Raw genomic sequence first — 21,741 nt, 5'->3', positions numbered from 1 at the left:
AAAGTTTTGAGTTGCTTTTTCCTGTGCATTCAAATGCTCCATATCACATTACCGATTTCTGAGGTGTAGCTGCTACAATAAAAGCAGGACAGAGTCCCCTATACACAAATCCTTAGTACTTTCAAGTTCAATACCTATTATTATATCATGATCTGACTGCCAAAGCTTTCTCTCTACAAGACACCTGTAGCTGAACTGCTTCACCCAACAGCTAGTAAACCCTACCATATATTAAAGGCAATGTCATTTAGTAGTGAGTGGGACTAGAAGCATGAGTCTTTGCATACTAATAATACCCACTATGACACAAATGGTGCCTGAAGACTTAAAGACACCCCTTATTCTCCCCTCTGGCTATACCCATGCCAAATAAGAAAAGGAAGCGCACAGATGAAACAGAAAAGGGAGCAAAAAGAGGCAGATGAATTGTGACAAAAGAGAAGTAAAGCAGTAGCAAACAAGAATAGAGACAAACAGGAAACAGAGAAGGGAGAAAAGGAGACAAAAGATAAAAGACAAAAGAAAAAAGAAAACAGGATATAAAAAAAAGCAGAAGCGAAGGGATCACGTGTTTGTGATGGAAAGAACACATGGATGGAGAGGGGGAAAAGTGAGTGACAAGGAAAAGGGGCAACGTAGAATTGAGAAATGATCAAATGTTCAGTAATACAACACATTTGTTTGATTTATGCCTCTTGCTGGTTTTACTGCCAGATGTCCTCTATATCTGCAACTAAGGATAAAAAGGTAGGACAGCTATTAACTCTGAAATCAACACTTCATGTGCATATTAAAGCTTCCTGAGTAATATAGTTTTTGCCTACACGCTGGTCCTTTAAGCCTTCAGTGACTCCCTGACTGAAGGGCAAGGGGTGGAAAGTAACATAGATCAAGAATTAATTCCCCTCCTCTTTGTAAGGTTGGAGAGTGAAGTCACTGTTCCACATTAACAAAAATAGCTTCACTGAAGAGGCCAAGGAGGGAATGAGAGAAGTCAAGGTGCACTTGTACCACTCTGGGTCCTGAGAAGACATTTCTGGTCATCTACATCCTCAGTCCTTTATGCAACCTCAATGTAGCACTAAAAAATTTTGACAGATGTTTCATTTCAAAGGTATTTCAAGCACAAAACACCAAAACTGAAATGAAACACAAGGCTTCAAAACAGATTTGAAACGAAATGAGGGCACTCATAATATTTCGAAAATTTCAAAGGAGTTTCAAGTTTCAAAGCCGGGCTTGCAGGGAAATACAAACTAAGGAGAGAGAAGGGAAAGAGTGGGGAAGGACTGCTCTGATATCCACATGTATAGCTGGCTATACTTGCATGTCATGAGTTTTGCTCTGAACAGTCTGAGGTGCTGTTTCCCAGAAACCCCTGCACCTATCTTCTTGAAACCTGACAGGCTTCATGGCCTCAGAAGGGGGTACCATCCCTGCTGTTTTCATCCAAATCAGGCAAAAAATGACAATGTTATAGGCATTTTTGTGATTCCCCATTATAGTCTACGGGCAAAACGCCAAAACGCGTCAAAACAGTGAAACAGTTTCAGTGAACAGAAAAGTGCTTCAAAGAGCTAAACGAAACACTGTCTCTTCAAAATGGTAAATCTGAAATGTAAACGAAACATTGCCATTTTGCACAGCCCTATATAGCACTTGTATATCCCTCCACAATGCAGAGCAACAATATACAATTAAAACGACAGCCACAGTCATGGGTCAGAATTGGTACTACTTCCTGGAACAAAGTTTAACGAGTAAAGCATCTGATGAAGTAAGTTGTTGTCTATGAAAGTTCCTGTCTGTCTGATTAAGTCTCTAAGGTGCTAATCCCATACTACATATGGGGAAGAGCAGTTTCCACATTTGTCCGCAAGCAAATAATGGTGAGTGACCTTTTTACTGTTTTAAATCCATTGTACAGCTTCAATAAAAAACAATTACAATATCTATGTCTTTCTTCCTGTTTTTCTATCCCTACAAACAATTCAGGATTTCTAGTTCATAATATTAAAAGGTCACTGTTTTTTTAATCTGAGGTTTTTTGTTAGAAACATCAATACTTCTGTGTTTTAGGAATAATCCTGAACTAGAACTGTATTGTTTTCACACTCAAAATATCCCATTCAGCAGCTTATCGTTCACAAATTCTGTGCCAGATAACGATCCTCTTATCCTAGGTGTCACAGAGCAGGCCCTAGGAGCGGCCGTGATCTCCCTAGCGCCCCTTACCATGCCAAGTTAACTGTTTAGCACCCTCAGTCTCACCCACCACGTCTTGGTGTTATATATCTTTTAAGGGAGGCTGCCTTACTGTTCCCTATGACACGGTGCTCTGTTCGTCCTGGTCACTATCCTATGAGGGATGACCCGGTGCGCCCCAGCCTTATGAGCTATGCGTGCCTCCAACCTCCCCTTTAGCACGCCCCAAGCCTCGCAGATGTACTGGACATTGATTGGTCAGTTTACTCTCTGCGCCCTGACTGGCGCTCTTGGGCTTGCCACACAACTGGTGCCTCCCGCAGGCACTCTGGCCTTGTCACTCAACCGGCGTCCCGGCTAACGCCCCTGGGCTTGTCATGCAACCAGCGCCCTTACTGGTGCTCCCGAGCTTGTCACGCAACTTGCGCCCTCTTACCGGTTCCCTTGTATTCCCTAGCCCACTCAGGCTGGCTCACTATGCTTGCTCCTTTAAGTTCCTCGCTAAGCTCGCCCCTCTGGGCTTGTCTATACACTCGCCCTGCTGGGCTCCTCAATAGATTTGCCCCTGCTGGGGCTTCTCCCAGATAGGTAGTTCCCCACTAGGGTCTGTCTCACCACGGTCACCGCAGGTCCCCCCCCCACCGTAGGGTTTGTCTCTGCGCTCCCCATGTTTTCGCCCCGACTGGGCTTCTCTGTGGTCATCGCGTGCTTCCCCACTGGGTGCTACCCTGCTGGGGCTTCATCACCCGCCTCCCGCAGTAAGTTCCCCTCACTGGGGTCTCATGCCCCCTCTGGGGCCTGTCTTGCGGTTCTCATGCTACTCACCCTCTCTGGGGCCTGTCCCGCGCTCCTCGCGCTACTCGCCCGCACTGGGGCCTCATAAAATACCGCCCTGCAGGGCCGGGGTCACCAGGAACCCCCACACTCTTGGGTAACTCCCCTGAAATTATACCGCTAGCCACCCCCACTGGGGTCGGGACACCCCCACACGCAATGCTCTCTACCGCGCTAATTATCCCGATAGTCACCCCCATTGGGGTTGGGGTCAGGACACCCCAAAACACAGTGCTCTCTACCGCACTAATTATCCCAATAGCCACCTCTACTGCGGTTGGGGTCGGGCCACCCCGAAACGCAGCGCTCTTTACCGTGCTGGGAGCACCCCCCACCTTACTGGGGAGCTCCTAATGAGGCCTCCTCGCACCCCTACAGCCTCACCCGGTCCTCCGGTGTAATGATAACAAACTAGCAACATAAAGCCCTGAGCCAACCGTCTACAACCCAAAAGAAGCCGCCCGGCTATAACTTAAACTGTGCACCACCTAGGCGCTCCCTCACCTCTCTGCCAGGGTTCTCTTCACCCCCTCTCATCATTATATGAATGCTGGAGCGCTCTGGCTGCTCTGCTTAACTCTGGTCCACTCAGCTCTGCTCTACGGCAGCAGAGCTCCTGCTCCTTGGGCTGCCAGAGGGGAACTAAGTCTGGTCTTGGCCTGTTTGGTTATAAAGGCCAAGTCCTGTCCCCTCCTGGTCAGCTGACCCAATCTGTTGCTTAGGCAACCCCCGACTGTGCTGCCCTACTGATTGGCAGCTAAGCCTGCATCACCATCACTAGTAGCGAGCACCCTAGTGCTCCGCTACACTGGGGAATAATCAGTCATCAAATAGTTCAGATAGATTTGAATAAAACTATGCCTCTGAGCAAGCAATTCACAAGCAATCCTACTCTATTTGTCTACAAACAGAAACCTGAAGTAGAAAAAACAGGCACAGCACAGACTACATGCAAATTATATTATTATCATACTGAAATAAATTGTGCTTAATAAATTTAAGATCAAAGTACCTTGTTTTCTCTGCAATTGTGGCAAAAGTGTGAATGTAATACTACAATAAAATAGCCTCCCCATAGTTTAAAAAACATTAATATTGTCCATTTATGCAGGAGAATAAATTCATAGATACACTGTTCACATAACATTATATGTTTAATACCTACCGGTTTTGGGATTTATTGAAAAGAATCCTTGGGGGTTTCCGCTAGTAATCTTGTAAGTTAACTTTTCATTAGAGCTGGAATCTGGATCATATGCTTCAATCTGAATGACAGATACATCCTTAGGTGAATTTTCCATTACTTCGGGGTAATAAACAGGTTCAGTTGTCTGAGGAGCATTATCGTTAACATCCCCAACTTCTATGTAGATTTCAATGAAAGACGACAGAGGCACAATGCCTTGGTCTGCTGCATAAACAGTTAGCCAATAATGTGAAGTTGTCTCGTGGTCCAGCCAATCAGCAGTCTCTATTATACCTGTTCAAAATGGAGGAGAAGAATGATATTAAATGCTTAAGAAGCACATCAAATCAGAGAAAGAAGTTAAACAAATGAAACCATGATTCTACAGCCTTTCATATTTGTAAAGACAAAACTGAGAAGATTTAGGATGTTCTTTTTTTTAAACAAATAGAAGGTTTCACATTTTACACTGTATTGTTTCAACATATTTAATGTAATTTCCTTTTGATAAGGTAATGTCTTGATTTTCATAGATATTAGGGCCGGAAGGGACCTCGGAAGATCATTGAGTCCAGCTCCCTGCCCCAGGGGCAAGAAGTCAGCTGGGGTCACAGGATCTCAGCAAGATAAATGTCCAACTGACTCTGAGAAAATCCAGAGTAGGTGCTTGCACCTTGCAGTCTCTTCCAGTTCTTGGGGGCTCAGACTGTAAAGAAGTTCTTCCTTATGTCCTTATGTCCAGCCTGAAATGGTCTGAATGGTTAAATGATATGGTAATTGAGAATTACCATATCATTTTACACCACTAAAAGTTTTTCTAACAGACTAGCAAATTGCCCATCAAGAATGAGAGGAGAGGTGGGGGGGCAGGGACAGAGGTGCGCATCTGCGCCCCCCCCCACTTCGGGGCCAGGCCCACTCCCCACCCCACCCACACTCCTTCCCACTACCTCCAGGGAGGAGGGCCATCCCCTGCCATAATGGCAGTGCTCCGCTGTGCCACTGCCGCCTGTCTGGAATATTACTGGAGCACTCCGATTGTTTTTTCAGACAACCAATCAAAGTGCAAATACAGCGTTATGGACAGACAGACAGACTAAGGCTTTTATAATATTAGACTACTAAATATGAATTTTCTACAGTCCTTTGATACTTGACTGACTCTCTTTATTCACTAATACTGTGAATGTAACATTTAAATCATGCAAGGCACAGCCGTTTAAGTGGCAGTGCATGAGACACATATGCCCCATGAGGAATGAGCCTATAGCCTATGGTCTCCTGCTTGGCTGCCACTCCCCCCAAAACAATGGCTGGAGTCTTCAGGCTCCTCTCCCTTTTGGCCAGGGGTCAGGGCTCTTATAGTGCATAGCATGCAGAACTGAGGATGAGCTCATGATTTCATGGTGCAGTGGGAAGGAGTGCACCTGGTGCAGTGGGTGATGGCAGGAGTTCAAAAAAGGAGCAGTTTTGAGGACCATGGCTCACCCTAGTGTGCCCCCCAGGTATGCAGCCTCCATGGGTGTAGCTCATGGGTCAACATCCCCCTACCACTTGGAAGTTGGACAGGCCTAATCAAAGTGCTGGATCCAAAAAGCAGCCCATGATCCAATCTAAAGTGCTATTTGGGCAACATTTAGATACCTACATCCTAGTGAATGATCCTGAAAAGCCCCATTCAAGTGCTTAGATACTTGAGAATTCATAAAGGTTCAAGTTTCCACCACCAAAGGCACTTAAATGCTCAACATTACCCATCTTGGATCAGAGCCGAAGTTATCTGGTGCCAACCTTTGGAGCTATTTATCACCATGCAGATTAATAAGAAGCTATTTAAAGTAGTGGCAAGATGCACTCATACAGGGATGCCCATGTGAATTTTATAAATGCACATGTATTACCAAGAATAAATACTTGGATTTGAGAATTTTGGAAACAAAGTTGAGGCATATGTATTTCTTTTCATTTTAGGCTACAATAATTTGGCAAATGAAAGCACTCCTTTTACCCTTATTGTGCGTGTATAAAAAGAACTAAAACCCAGTACTTTTAAAGAAAGGAATAGCTATAGAATGCACAGACTCAATGGAATTCCTTTCTCAAGTCTACAAGAGTTTGTCTGAATAAAGCTTCAGTAAAATATGAGTAAGGACCTAAAGTTTCAACACTGTGGGTACATCCACATGTGTGCTTTACTGCAGAGTTGACCAATTAGCTCTGCAGTAAAAAGTGTCATTGTCTACACATGCACTGAATGGTACAGTAAACTAATTAACTTTGCTGCTGGATAGTATGGTCCAGGATAAGTACTATCCTATGGCAGAGTCATTTAGTGCACTGCAATGCACATGTAAACTGCGACTGGGGCTGGCTGAGGCATAAGCATGGAGCTGCCTGCTGGTTAGGTCTGCACTATAGCATCATCATCCCCTAGCCATTCCCTTTGCAGGACACTGAGCCAAGACAAGCAGCCCTGGGCTGGCAGGCTAATCCCCCAGATCTCCTGCCAGTCCAGGGCTGGAGCACCCTGGCTCAATGGGCTGAGGTTCCGAGTGCACATATAAACACTGTGCCTGGGAGCAATAAACTCCAGCATGAACAGTGTCAGAGTTTATTGCTACACGCTAATTGCAAAAGTAGATGCATCCTGTGTGAGGAAAAGAAATATAGATTTATTTTACAAGCATAAGTACCTTAGTCCACAAGGTACAATCATAATTTATAGGTGCCCCATGACAAGAAGTTTTTTGACATCTGATGTAATTTATTTGACAAGTGGGACAGTATCAAGTTTTCAAGGAGCCAAATAAAGATAAAAAAGTCGGTCACCATTTTTATCTCTTGTGCTAATCTCTCTTACACAATATAAGCTATCTTCTCACTGGCATTTTCTAGCTAAATCTGACATAAAATTACTTTAATAGATACACAAAGTACAAGGGAAATAGCAGCTGTAATGTGATAAGAGAGGCCAGAAAGAGGCACTGCCTGGCAGGTATTAATCAATACTATTATAATTTATGATACAGTAATGCATAAAGGCCTAACCATGACTGGACCTTCAATAAGCTAAAACAGTGATATGCCAGCTGGCCTTGAGACTGTGGACATACTTACGATGCAAGAATACTTGTACTTTTTCCTTTCCTGTGCCCATCTGCTCTACTCATGCATGCTGTCAGCAAAATTAAATCTACATAAACCACACATTTCTGAATGTGCTTCTACAGTCTGACACTTGTAAAAAAATAGCATTTCTGTTATTTCCTTTGAGTTAGAGGTTCTTTAAATATAATTAAGATAAATGGTTTTTTTCGTAGGTAAAGAGAAGCATCTTATATCGGGATGCTTACCTGCTGGCCTTCAGGATAGATGTGGCCACTGATGTCATGTCACCTGGCCCTAACACACCAGATTGGTTTTGCATGCTAGGATTGGCTCCAGGGCCCTACGCCATTCTCCAGGCCCATGTGCTAGGATTGGGCCTGATGATGCCCTGAATACCCAATTGGGGTACAACTGGAGACAGTACAGGGTCCTGAGGACCCAATCCCAGCAAGGGGAGGTGGCATGGGCCCAATCCTGGAGCACGGGGTACTACCCTGTGGACCAGGCCACACCCTTCATCTGACATGTGGGGCCAAAAGATTGCGTGCCATTGTCTTACATCATCAAAATAAAGTATTTTAGCCTTTGTTTTAAACATTTTTATATCTATATATGTATATTTATACATAAACATGTCAACAGGAACAAAGAAGAATATGGCATGCACAGGAGTAAACATGTAACAATTTCACTAATTATTAATCATTTCTTTGCCTTTATAAGGAACTGCTAAAGAGTTTGATGATGAACACCCTACATTTTTCGAAAAAGTATCTTTTATTACAACAAATCTCAAGCAAACTTCAAAGCAGGCATGTATAGCATTTCCAACATCATATTCAGCATTTCAGACCCACCACCAGATGTCAATAGGAAAATTAGTTTGTAAAGCATAAAAAGAGCTGGAACAAAAGGAAGGACAAATACAAGTATTGTATTTTAAAACAGAAATTTACATCCTGTAAAATGGTTTGGATATTTAGAAGTACTACCTGCAGAACTACAATCTTTGCAGAAGAATCTACTAATACCAGTAAACAGTAAACTATTACAAAGTTAGGGTAATAATTTAAAGTACATTAGCATTTTATATTGTCCACTTCTTCAAAACAATGCAGTACATGTACTTAATTAGTTCTTGTGTTCATTTTGCTCAAAAATCACAAAGTCTAGCATAATTTCTAATTCTCCTATTTAAAAAAAATGCTCTTTTAAAGTGCATCGGTTTCCCCTACATTTCTGGGATCTATATTTTTCTCACTCCGATTACTCTTTTTGTGCATCTTTCTACTTATTCAAGAGACCTGCTTGGAAGAATACTTCTTAGAAGTTAAGAATCGTGACCTCACTTTTGACCACAGCCTTTCCATAGAAACCTGTGAATTGAATGTAGCATGCAAGCATTTCAGTTTTACAATCTGTACAGGCTGTGCTCCTCTTTATCCTGTAGAAACTTTGCAAAAACTACACGCCCGACTGACCACAAGGCTAGATTACATTAATTCCCTCCTAGCAGGGCTTTTTGTTGCTTACAGCTTGTGCAGAATGCAGTAGACACACTTACTTTGTGGGCTGGGCAGCCATTATTGTACCTGTCCCACATTCTCAACACTGACTATATCAGAAGTGGCAGGTTAATTTTCAGATAGCCCTGGTTGTTTTCAAAGGTCCTGGAAGCATAAACTAACTACGTTCCTGCCACCCACACACCTGCCTATTACAAAGTTCACCAGTTCCCTTAGCTGCTAAAACCTAGCTAGATAAAGAATGTGGCTGTTTTGCTTCTTGGGAACATATCATTCCAGTACTTGAAAAAACTCAAATCAAATGAGAGAAAAAAAATGCTACTAGTGAAAACCAGAAGTAGTCAGTTCAGGATATAAAAAGATGAAAACAACAGTGTCTAAGAATATAGCACACTAAATGTTTGTAAGTGTTTTATTAAAATTTCAGTTCAAACTAGATCTGGGTCCCTAACATGATTTCTATAAAATTATGCACTATAACAAACCCATTACTTGTTACTGTACATTTTTACAACACAGCCTGCCAGATTACTTAACCACGGAACATGCCATGTAGCACAAATGTCTACCCAACAGGACAGCCTTGGCATTTAGAATTTCTCCAATTTTGACTTGCTTTAGGGTCACCTGCACTGTGAAAATGCATTAGCAATAAGTATCAGGAAACCTCACCTACCCAAGCAACAAGTAAAACTGAAATGAATCATTTTTTCATTTCTCCTGTGTTGAAACAGAACTCAAACTGCTGAACCAACATTTCTTCAATATATGCTTCTGTTTAAAAGTCCAAATCACACTAAGTGTCAAAGAAGTTCATTTTATGAAACACTTGAAGAAACAAAATACCTGCATTTGGTGTTTGAACTCAACGTTAAAAATAAATGCTTCAAGTGTGCAACCAAATGCAGAAATAAAAACCTTTCTATCTAGGTGAACTTTAGAATGGCAATAGGGAAACAGCAACTGGAACATTGCCAGAAATAGAGCAGACAGAAAGAAAATTATTTCTTAAATGTATTATTATTATTACACATTTATCCATATTCAAAACAATGTTCACTTGGACACTGCAAAATGGGGACAACAAACTTTCAGCCTTTGCATAGGGACGTGTGAGGGGTGACCTGCTTCTCCCTGGTTACTAGAGCCAAGTCCCCCAAAGCAGTAGCAGAGGGATGGATACATGGACACAACAGAATTGGCCTGGCATGGAGGAAGAACATTTCAGAGTAGACATGGAACAAGAGGGGGAAGGACTAGATGCTGATGCAATGTGGGCTCTTCCAGAAAAATTCTGGCTATGTTCATGTATCCATCAATTTCTCTTGAGGCTCCTACGGAAAAACTATACCATCCCCAAAATCCATTCAATATTTTAAAAACTACAGCTTGTTCCTACATCAAAAAACGTTAAAGCTTTGCTGAAGTCACCAAAGAAGATTACACCTGTAGTTCTGTCTGAAAGTGCAATGGCATACTGCGCCACACAAAAGTTCACCAAATTCAATACAATTTGCCATTTCTTCCCATAAAAAGACAGGCTGGCACAGCATAGTTTAAACAAGGATGAAGATGCTTTTCACAGGGATAACTATTTTCTTTCAAATCACTGGTGGTCACTGACCGGTCCCTTAAAGCCTTGGTTTACCAACTAATCACCTTTGCGATCTTCACTGTATGATTCTAGAAGATGATCTTAAGCAAGAACTGGAGCAGACTAATAATGTTTTACACTAAACTAATGCTTTATGCCACTTGAAAGCTAGCATTCAAAGCTTTCAGACTGAGTAAATCACTGGATTATAGCTCTAGTGGTTCTCAAGACAGTAGCCAAAAAAATGATATTGGAATTTAAATACTAAAAAGCAAAGAAAGAATCAGAATGGTAAGGTTTTGAATACCTTGTTTTCAATACCCAAACAGTAAATAAATGGCTGTTGCTGGTGGAAATCTTGGATAATGTGCCCAGTTAATAAATATATTTTTTCTATAGCTGAGGTTTACAGGATACGATCTTGAAGTACATCAGATCATTGTTTATTTCTCAATCTTACACTGCCTTTTCTTGGCATGAGTCCAAGACTAAATAGAACTAGTATTAGACTTTACAAAAATGGAAATTTCAACTGCTCATTGACACTATATTACGAAAGACCACACAGTAAGATCATCGCTTTAACAATTGCTAAATTCATTCTAAACACACACACACACACAGAAACATGCACCATTGAACAGAATGTAGAAGACGTACTTCATTTTTTTCTTTAAGACAACCCCACAGCCTGCTCTTGTGCCAAATCAGGGCTGTCCAACTGGTGGCCTGCAAGCTCTATGCACCGTGCAAAAGGTAAGCTGGCATCCTGCCCAGCTGTTGCTTTCCCTATCACTCTGGCTGCAACAGCAGCCAGTCTCCAGGCTGTCCCTGGCCCTCCTTTATCTTAAGAACATAATAAGTGCCATACCAGGTCAGACCAATGGCCCATCTAGCCTAGCATCCCGTCTCCAACAGTGGCAAAAGTGGATGCTATACAGGGAGAGCATCATGCTGGATCTCTAGAGTGATGCATTCTCTATTCAGCCACCGTTTATTGGGTTAGAGATGTCACAGGAAACATCCAACCATTCTGTTCAAAATAAGGAAGGGGAGGGGAGACAAGGCAATGCAGTGCAACATGGCCCTGGGAGCCGATGGTGAGCCTGGGGCCACACGCGTTGTGAATTAGGGGGTGGGGGTGATCTTCACACATGCTGCAGTGGTTGGGGAGGCATTCATGGTACAGTGGTGCGTGGGAACAGAGGCTTCTGTACAGTCCAGTGGAGAAGAGTGATATCCACAAGACATGCAAAATTACAGGGAGGAGGGAACCATCCCCTCTCCGGTACTGTTTTGTGGCCTCCACTGGTGTGGCCCATGCAGTGTGCAGTTTCCAACCACTTGGAAGTTGGATAGTTGAACCAAACAATAAAAAGATCCTGGGAGTAAAGGCTAGGGGGAAAGCCACAGTTCAGAATCTAGGAAGAGAGAATATCAGCATATTCATAGTAAGTTACATTCTTATTTACATGAGGCCCCTTTAGAGGGCTCTAGCTGCATGAAGAGATATTTAAAAATAAAGTTACATTTATACCCACCTTCAGATGGTTTTTACACTTCCCAGATAGAATAAAACAACTTTAATTTCCCCAATAATTTGGTCTTCTATAAGCATCACAAATACTTTTCAGTGTTATCAAGCTATTTTTAGGGGAAGAGCGTAACTGACTTTCATTGCATCTTAATGCTTTAAGATTAGACATACTGGGTGGAATTCTATTCTGCTTTGGGACTTAAATGGCAGTTTTCCAGCCACATAAATGGTGTTTTGGGTAATTACAGGCAGGCTGTGATTCTGTCACCCCTGCAGTGCAGACATGTGCATGAGTAGACATCATGAGCATCTGGCTGAGCACATACACTGCTATATACCTATTGTGGGGGTGGAAACGTGTAGGTCATCAAAATATAGCCAGGTAAAAACTTGTAACTAATGGGTCCCAAACACCTTAATAACCAAGTGGCTGCCCAAGAGAGAAACCCAGATTCCAGTCCTCAGTGGCTACTTGAGTTCATGACTGTAAGATTTCCCAGCATAATGCTCTAACCACAATAGTACAGTCATTATTGAGGCCCTTCTTCAGCAGTTCTTTTGAAACTGGTCCCTGGGCAGCCGGGAGAGAGAGAGAGATGCAGCACTAAAATAAACACAACAAGCTTGAGGCCGCATGGCTCGCTGAGACAGCTGCTCCTTTAGAAAGGTTTCCAAGCTGGAGCCTGACTTCCAATGAGGCAGCAGCTTCCCTATTGCACTGCCCTCTCTATAAAGACCGTTAAAGGGACAGTGGCTCAGCTTCAAAAGCAACACTGGAGAGAGAACATGGGAAGGTTCTCCTCTGTCATTTTTCTGGGCCTTACACACATATGTATCTGCATACTTGCCCAGCTAGCACACAGCCAACTCTGAATGCTCAGTCTGCACACATCCATGGGGTAGGGGTACTAGATTCATAATTTGGATATAAGCATCAAAATAGCACCACTTCCCAGCATTTAGGTATATAAATGGGAACGGAATTCTGCCATACCTTTTCCTAATTTTCTTTTGCAGGAAGCAACATTAATCAATCAGTGACTCTTTCACTTGTTTTTGCTAAGATGGAAAGATTACTGTGCTGTTTTCCTATGATCTACTCCCTTCCTTACCTTGCTCCAGTGCCTAACAGCTGTCTACAGTGAAGGACAATCACCATTAAAAATATCTTCACAAATCTTAGCATTGCTGTATGTGTATACCAAAAAATAATAAAGTTTTCCACAAAGTTTTGCTGGACAGTGGTCTACAATCTCAAGAAAAGACTGTCATCATCTGGGTGTGGAAACTCTAAAAAGATGAGCACTAAATAAAATGCACGAGTTTTAGCTCCAAGACCACTCATGAGAAAGATGTCATCCTAGACAGTAGCCAGAGATGGAAGCACTGATTTTTCTTGGGCGTAAGGAAATACGGTAATACTTTCTGGGAGCATGGGGCGAATTTTTGACCTTCATTCACTTCAGGGCTAAGTCTTGCTTCCCCATGAGCAAATAAGATCTCAGCCACTGATTTCAGTATTAGAAACAAAGTTTCTTCTGGAAGTGAGTGTGTAATGTGGGTAGGAAGTTGGGCCAAAAAAAAAAAAAGTAGCTGTAAGATTAAGGACAGAAATTAGAAAAAGTATAACTTCCCCTTCCCACACCAGTCTGACCCCACACATCACCTTTAACCTGATTCACAATTTAAAGAGTATTATAGACAACGTAGGGTAGGGAAAAACCTGACTTTAACAGACTTCTTTAGCATCTCATTATAATCAGAAAAAGAAACCTGTTGACAAAACTGTGACATTTCAAATCTTCGTGCACTTTTAATTTAAATTAGAAATTTAAAATCACTATAGCCAAAGTCATTATTAAAACAGAAACAAATATATAAATCCAACTAAAAGCTGACAGCCTTCCATATGCCAATTCCATCCAATTAACAAATGTTCAAACTATAATACTCCCAATTCACAGGGATGATCCTCTTTAAGTGTGCTTATCCACGAGAACTCTCATTAACAACATTAATGATTCTGTAATGGAAATCAAAACCTGCAATAATTTCTCGGCAAAGCTTGAAAATGCAGTTTAGAAGAGCCTGCCCTGGGAGTGACATCTGAAACAAACTAAGAGAAATCCTTGGCTTGGAACATGATGCTTGAAATCTGATTACAAACTTAATTAATCTAAGTTATAATAAATGGGAAAATCAAAAAGCTTCTTCAGCCACTTCTAAAGCTGTCACTGCAAGGCAATGTAACATCTTGGAAACTGTATGAACACATAATTTTGATCAAAAGACACCGTCAATAGACCCTCAATCCAAATGAAGGATTAAAAATTAAACAGATTAACTTTAAAAATAAATACAGAGGCATGTTTTCTCTTCTGTTGCTAGGAGATACTGACATCTAAACAGTACGCTACTTTCTCCTGCTTTTATCTCGTTAGCAAATCATGTAAGTACATAGATAGGTCCAAGAGTATAAAGGCCCATAAGACCCATTTATAAATAGAAAAATCAAATTTTTATTTTTATAAACACACACACACACACACACACACACACATATATATATACTGGGGCGCATGGAGCATCCCACAGGAGCACGGGGGGCTCCCCAGCATGCTTGGGAGCAGACCCAGAAGTAGAACAGAAGCACTTCTGGTCCAGTTCTGGGCCCACTGACCAGCACTCTCCCCAACGGACCTGGAAGCAGACAGGAAGTACTTGTGGTCCACTTCTGGGTTCACTGTCAAGCATGCAGAGGGTCCTCCCTGCACTCCTGTGGGATGCTCCATGCCCCCCAGCATTGCAGTGTTCACGAGCCACGCTGGTACCTTGAGTTACATAGAAAAAACATTTAAAGCGGTGTCTATGTCCGAATTGCTGATTCTCCAAATCAGTATCGAATCTTCAGATTTGGATTCAGGTGAATTGAATGAGGGACAGTGATCTGAATCAATTAATCGAATCACTGTCCCCAATTCAGGCCAAATCCAAATCGAATAGGGCCCGCTTTGCACACCCTCAATATCTAACCTAAACTTTCCTTGCTGCAACTTGAGATCATTGCTCCTTGTCCTGTTATCTACCACCACTAAGAACAGTTTAGCCCCATCCTCTCTGGAACCCCCCTTCAGGTAGTTGAAGGCTGTTACTAAATCCCCCCTCAATCTTCTCCAGGCTAAATAGGAGGAGAAGCTGAGGGAATAGCTTAAGTCAGGTTCTCCAGCCCTCAAACCATTTTTGTTGCCCACCCCTGGACTCTCTACAATTTGTCCACATCCTTTCTGTAGTGGCGGGCCCAAACCTGGACACAAAATTTCCAGATGTGGCCTTACCAGTCCCAAATAAAGGGGAATAATCACTTCCCTTGATCTGCCCCTACTAATGCAACACAGTATGCTGCTAACCTGCTTCGCAACAAGGGCACACTGTTGGCTCACATTCAGCTTACTGTCCACTGTAACCCCCAGGTCCTTTTCCGAAGAGCTGCTGCTTAACCAGTCAGCCCCCAGCCTGTACTGGTTCATGGGACTATTCTATCCTAAGTTCAGGACTTTGCACTTGTCCTTACTGAACTTCACGAGATTTCCTTTGGTCCAGTCCTCCAATTTGTCTGGGTCTCTTTGAATCCTAGCCCTACCCTTTAGCGTATCTACTACTTCTCCCAGCCTGGTGTCATCCGCAGTCTTTGCTCAGGGTGTGCTCTATACCGTCTTCCACATCACTGATGAAGACATTGAACAAAACAGGCCCCAGGACCAACCCTGGGACACTGCACTTGACACTGGCTGCCAACTACACATTGAGCTACCAATTACTACCTCTTTGAGCTCAACAATCCAGCCAGTTTTCTATCCGCCTTATCCACCCTGTAGTTCCTCAGCTTGCTTGCAAGAATATTGTGGGATACCATGTCAAAAGCTTTGCTAAAGTCAAGGTATACCACATCCAGTTGTCTCCCCACAGCCACAGAGACTGTCAGCTCATCATAGAAGGCAATCAGGTTGGTCAGGCATGATTTGCTCTTGGTGAATCCATGCCAAACTGTTCCTAATCACCTTCTCCTCTACATGCTTAGAAATGGAATCCTTGAGGACCTGTTCCATTTTTCCAGGGACTGTGATGAGGTAGACAGGTCTGTAAATTCCCCAGATCCCTTTTCCCTTTTTTAAAGACTGGCACTATATTTGCCCTTTTCCAATTATCCAGGATCTCTCCCAATCACCAAGAGCTTTTAAACATAATGGCCAGTGGCTCTGCAATCACACTGGCCAACTTCCTCAGCATGCTCAGGTGCATCACATCTGGTCCCATAGACTCGTGCATGTCCAGCTTTTCTAAATAATCCTTATCTTGTTCTTTCACCACTGTTGGCTACTTGCCTTCTCCCCAAACTATGCTGCCAGGTGCAATAGTCTGGAAGCTGACCTTGCCTGTGAACACTGACGTAGAAAAGGCATTGAGTACTTCACACTTTTCCTCATCATCTATCACTAGGTTGCCTTCCCTATTCAGTATATTTGTTTTTGAGTATATAAATTGCACTGAAATCATACAGATTAGTATTTGCTTCTTAAGTACTCCCAAGGGGATTTTGGGGAGCAAATGTTATTCAACATGGATAAAGCTATCAGAATTGGCTGCTAATTCTAAGGGCTGCAAAAGAGATGCAATTTTCAGGCTACACATACAGCCCTGCTCTTCTACTGTGATACAGTTGGTCTAATAAAAGATATTGCATCTACCCAAGGAACCTTGCCTGCCTGTGTCTTTAGACCAACACGGCTACAACCAAAACCCCAGTCATCTCCCACGGTCTCTCTCTTAAAGTTGCTACAGATGACTACCGCCAGTGAAAAAGGAGGCTGGAGTAGAAGGAAGCTAATGCTGGTCACCCGTCATCTCTTTATGCTAAGTACCAGACTAAGCTATACAAATTTACTGCAGACAGTAGTACCTGCAGGATGAAATGAAGAGCATCTGGATAAGGAGAGGCAATGTTTGTCTGTGGCTCACCAGACCCCAGATAACTATAACAACAGTACTCCCCGCTTCCTTTTCTTCTCAAGTGGCTCTCTGGGATACAATTAAATCAGGATGATTGGCAAACGTGATTTAGTATCTTTAAGAGCTTCACACATAGTCAAACACAGTAAACTCAGTAAAACCAGGTAAGATAGAAAGTAAAGTGTTTATTTATCTACGTGTTTTGCCTGCAGAGAAGCAGCACAATTTATTCCATCAATTATGTGCAAAATTATAAATCTGTGTATTAGGGTAAACTTATAACCAAACCTATGCCTCTGATCCTTTCAATGATCTATGAGATTTTAGACAATTGGGGGGGGGGGGGAGGGGGCGGGGCAGGGGGGCAGACAATGCCTGTCTGTACCAGGGGTGGATAACAGAAGAACACCCCAGAGTCACTGCAAACCACTCTTACGCCCTGAAGGCATTTAACCGAAAAATTCCTCCCTGCCCTCAACCTGGTGTGGCATAACTCCCTGTTCTACCACTGTTTAGGGTACAACCGAGCCCTTTGTTTGCAATGTTGGTAAAACAACATCCAGGACAGAAAACAAGGGCTGCATGTTCTCTGACCAACCACATAAAAACCAACACCACAAGGTCTTTGTAGATTTTCAAACTAGGCAAAACAGTTGCCCCATAGCTCTTAAGCTAAAGAGCGTCCTATAAGGGAGACAAGGAACTATTCAATGCTTAAAATGTCCGTTGAAAAGACCAAAACCTCCATCCTGTGAACTCCTTAAGCAATCTCCTGCTAAAGAAGGAATGGAATGAGATTCCTTTTGCTGAAGTGAAATGTCAGTTTATGCACTGTATAAACAGCACAGCATGCCAAAAGAGGCACTGCAGTTCAAATCTTCAAATTCTGGAGACCAAGGGCGGGCAGTACAAGCTTTTAAAAGTGACATGCAATCCGGCTTTAGAAATAATGTTTTGATAACGTAAGTTATATGAGTCTTTCCCTGTGCATATCACATACCTCCTTTGAACAGGAGGCATTATTTGTTTATGTTACTAAGAAGCAAAGTACAACAGCCAGACAAGAAGATATTACTTGCTCCTGAATGTTCCAGCAGTTTAAGGTTTTATCATAGGTGAGTTACCACTTCTGTCAATCAATCAGACTTCTTGAGTCTGATTTACAGCAGAGCAAAATAATCCTTTTTCAAGTATAATTTCTGTTTGCAATGCTAGGAAAGAAGGGAAGAAAGATTTACAATAACTGGCCGTATCCTTTCGAATTACAGGTGAACATGCTCTCATCATTGCTCTTCTTCCCTCTCTTTGGCTCTTGAAACTTCTAAACAGGCAAAGATAGGAAGACTGTAACTTAGCAACAACCACCCAACGTTTTGTCTTCTGTGTAACTCATGCAAATTCAAATTAGTTGTTTGCAAACTTATAAGAAGGAAAAATGAGCATGATTAAGAATTTAATGTCCTTTTAAATATTTTTATTTTTTTTATCATAATTTTTCAACACTTCAGTGGCTGACATTTAAAAAAATTACAAACTTCTTCCCTTACAATAAGGTTCATCTTTGGCTAGACATAAAATAAACTGATAGCTTTATCATTATGAACACATTCCAATTAATTCTATTTTAATATTTTCAAAATCAAGGAAGAACCCTAATAAAAAAAGAAAGAAAACGAATAACCCAACCAAACTGCAGGCTATATTTTTTTAGATCATGTTAACCACAGCAGTCCTTAGATCAGCGATTCCCAGACCGTGGTACAGGAACCACCAGTGGCATGCGTTAACAGATTTATTAGAATTACTTTATATGACACAAGTTTGCTGGTGGTACTTAAGGTTGAACTGAAAAATTTGCTGGTGGTACTTAATGCTGTATCATTTTAAACTGGTGGTGCGTAATCTGTCAGTTTGGGAACTGCTGCTTTACATACTATTGCTCATTATTTCTCACCATATTTTTTGTACTTAAATGTGACAAACTGTCAATATTCATGTTTGCAATATAGCAAAGAACAAATTCTGCGCTTAATTCACTAAGTTAGAAAACTGCTTTTATCCAGAAATACAAATGTAAAGGTTCCTTCTTCATAATCGGGTCAAAAGAAAAAGGTACTAAGCTGTTTAAATATTTTGTTTCTAGACGTTCCAATTTCTGCTTCAGAGAACTCTGAGAAGAATATTCTGCAGGTGCAACTAGGAAAAAATAAACCAAGAGTAGACTTATATAATTAATTCACTTTGATATAAAAGAAGCTGCCTGGAATTTATGGAAATTTCATTTTCTCTCAGCACTGAAAACAAACATATACAATTTTTGTTTCGCAGCAGCATTTGGATACAGGTATCTGAAACAGGCAGCCGTATATATTCATAATAAGTTCTGCCTGCACCACAAGCAGCCTAGATACAGTTATTATATGAAAGAGGATTCTGGTAACTGTTCTGCTTAATATTCTGAGGGACAAATTATCCATTCACTGGTATAAATCACTGTGCAAATAGTCTCAAGTAACTAATCACCAGCAGTATTGTGAAGCTGATAGAATTGTAGGGTACTTGCACTAAGAAATTCTTTAACAGGTAAATGACATCTCTGTTGTACAGCTATAAGGCTCTTACAGCATAACTAGTCCACTGAGGACTTTTTCTTTGTAGCAGGAACTGCCGACTATGCGATGGAGTGACAGAATATTATTAGATCAAGGAACCTTTTGTTCCCTGGGGTGTTCTTATGTACAAAACATAAGCAGCATTTCTATAATCATGTTTAAATGCTAGATTTTAAAACGAACTGGACAAAATAAAACCTCAATAGCAACACAATAAAATGGTCAAAATTAGTTCCTGATTTGTACCACAAGCGATACCATTAGACTGACTGGACATAGTGGAAAATACAGCAAAATGTGGTCTAGCATCAAAAATGTTAATTGGGATACAAGGATATAGTTTTCAAAGCAGCTAATTGTTGCATTATGCTTCATAATGAAAGAAAGACCCTCTCAATAAAGATGAATAGCAAAGCTCAGCAGTCTTGCTACCACAAGGAAAGAAATTACAAGAGCATGGACTGTAAAATGCTGTTTCCAGACATAATTGGACAATCTGGAATCCCCCCATGTGCCTCCAAGTCCTGACATAAAACTTAAAACAGGAGAATTGTTTGCATCTACCTCACTCCTGTACTAGTAACAGATGGTAGCAAAATGACAGTGTTCAAATGCAAGAGAGAGAAAAGAAGGGTCACTGTGGACTTGCCCTGCATGCGGCTCATAAAACAGGCTAACACAACTTGGACCCAGTGCCATAGAAGAATAATTATAGAATCATCCAATGGCTAATTGCAGCTGTGATTTATTCAAGCTTATAAAGATGAAGAATTATAAAGAATTTGAGAGGCAGCTGATGTTACTAGGAGCTGCCTGGTCAAAGCCAAATATTTAGATAGATGTCAACAAAGAAATATTCTCATGACTCACTTAAGACTAAAGTAAAATGAGTTACAACTCAAAAACAGCTATAAAAGATTTATAAATAATCATCTCTACCATGTTCTGATGTTACAGTTCTGTCACAATGTTTCTGCAGACGTATGTAAGAATCAATTGAATGAATTTAAAAGAGCAAGTGTTGTCCATGAGTTCTCAATACAATACAAGAACGAGCCTTACAAAAACATGATTTTAAATAGCCTTTATAAAAGTTACTCTAAAAAATTCTGGGTCAATACTAAGTTCTCTTACTTAAATACATAAGAAAAAGAAAAGAACAAGGAAAAGAAAAATAAAAGATTCATTAGGACCCAGAGCAATAGTTCATATGCATACCAAGGAATGAGAAAAAACTTTATGCAGTTAGAAGATCCCTGATGGGGCTGCCTTACAATTCAGCCTATTACTTTCAGTTCAGACAGTCTTTTGGGACAAAGGCAGACAGCTTTTATTGTCATCCCAGTTTATGGTTATTTTAATAGCTCCAGCTTATTTCTGTCAGCTGTTCTGCCTGCATGTCAGAATTTTGGACAAGACATATAATTTATTACACACAGAAGAAGTTCTACTCTGCTAAGGCCTTGATGTAGAGAGGCATTAAAGAGAGAGAGAAAATAACCCAAACCCACAACCTTACAAGTACACATTAGGGATATGAAATGTTAACTATTATATTGAAAGGAAAATTGGAAAGTTCAGTGTAGTGCAGACAAGTGTAACCTGGATTTCTCAGGAGAGAGAGGTGGAAAGGAAAAGAACCTATAGTACTGGCACGATCAATCAACCATGATTTTTACACAGAAAGAAGCAGAAGTAGCACTGGAAAGTTGAAACCAGTTTTACTATTGTAACAACACATAGTATTATAAACAAAAAAGCAGTATTTGGAAAAACAAAGTAAATTGCTGAAGAATAGTGGCAGGACACACTAGGCCATATACGACTCACCTTACCCATGAAGTCCATCCAATATAGCTTTATTGCGCAAGTCAGATTAGCAGGATTTTTCACAATCTTTGCTCCAGCTATCCACACTAGAATTCAGAATACGGTCTTCTCCTCAGGGAAAGGCAAAACTAGTATATGTATCTTACAAAATTCAGCAGAAAATTAGATGTGGCTATTTTTAAGCAAAGTTCCTCTTGAGACCATAAAGACACAGGCATGGAGGGATTCATTTTATTAGTAAACGTTGATAAACGTTGATTTCCCCTCACACTCACAGAATGACAAAAAAGTATTTCCATTGT

The 21,741-nt window shown here is 41.3% G+C and overlaps 1 protein-coding gene across 6 annotated transcripts in view; it reads right to left on the bottom strand.

The window, feature by feature from the left end:
• Window positions 1–21,741, bottom strand: part of FAT1 (FAT atypical cadherin 1) — a 164,614-nt gene that overhangs the window by 102,108 nt on the left and 40,765 nt on the right. For all 6 annotated transcript variants that reach the window (XM_090036045.1, XM_090036047.1, XM_090036041.1 and 3 more), the window contains exon 3: window positions 4,205–4,519. In XM_090036045.1, coding sequence (XP_089892171.1) covers window positions 4,205–4,519 — 315 coding nt within the window. The remainder of the gene's footprint in view (window positions 1–4,204; window positions 4,520–21,741) is intronic.

Source organism: Crocodylus siamensis, chromosome 2, assembly GCF_052110815.1.
Source record: "Crocodylus siamensis isolate JL-2025a chromosome 2, ASM5211081v1, whole genome shotgun sequence".
Lineage (NCBI taxonomy): Eukaryota > Metazoa > Chordata > Crocodylia > Crocodylidae > Crocodylus > Crocodylus siamensis.
This window is presented reverse-complemented; position numbering and strand designations above follow the sequence as displayed.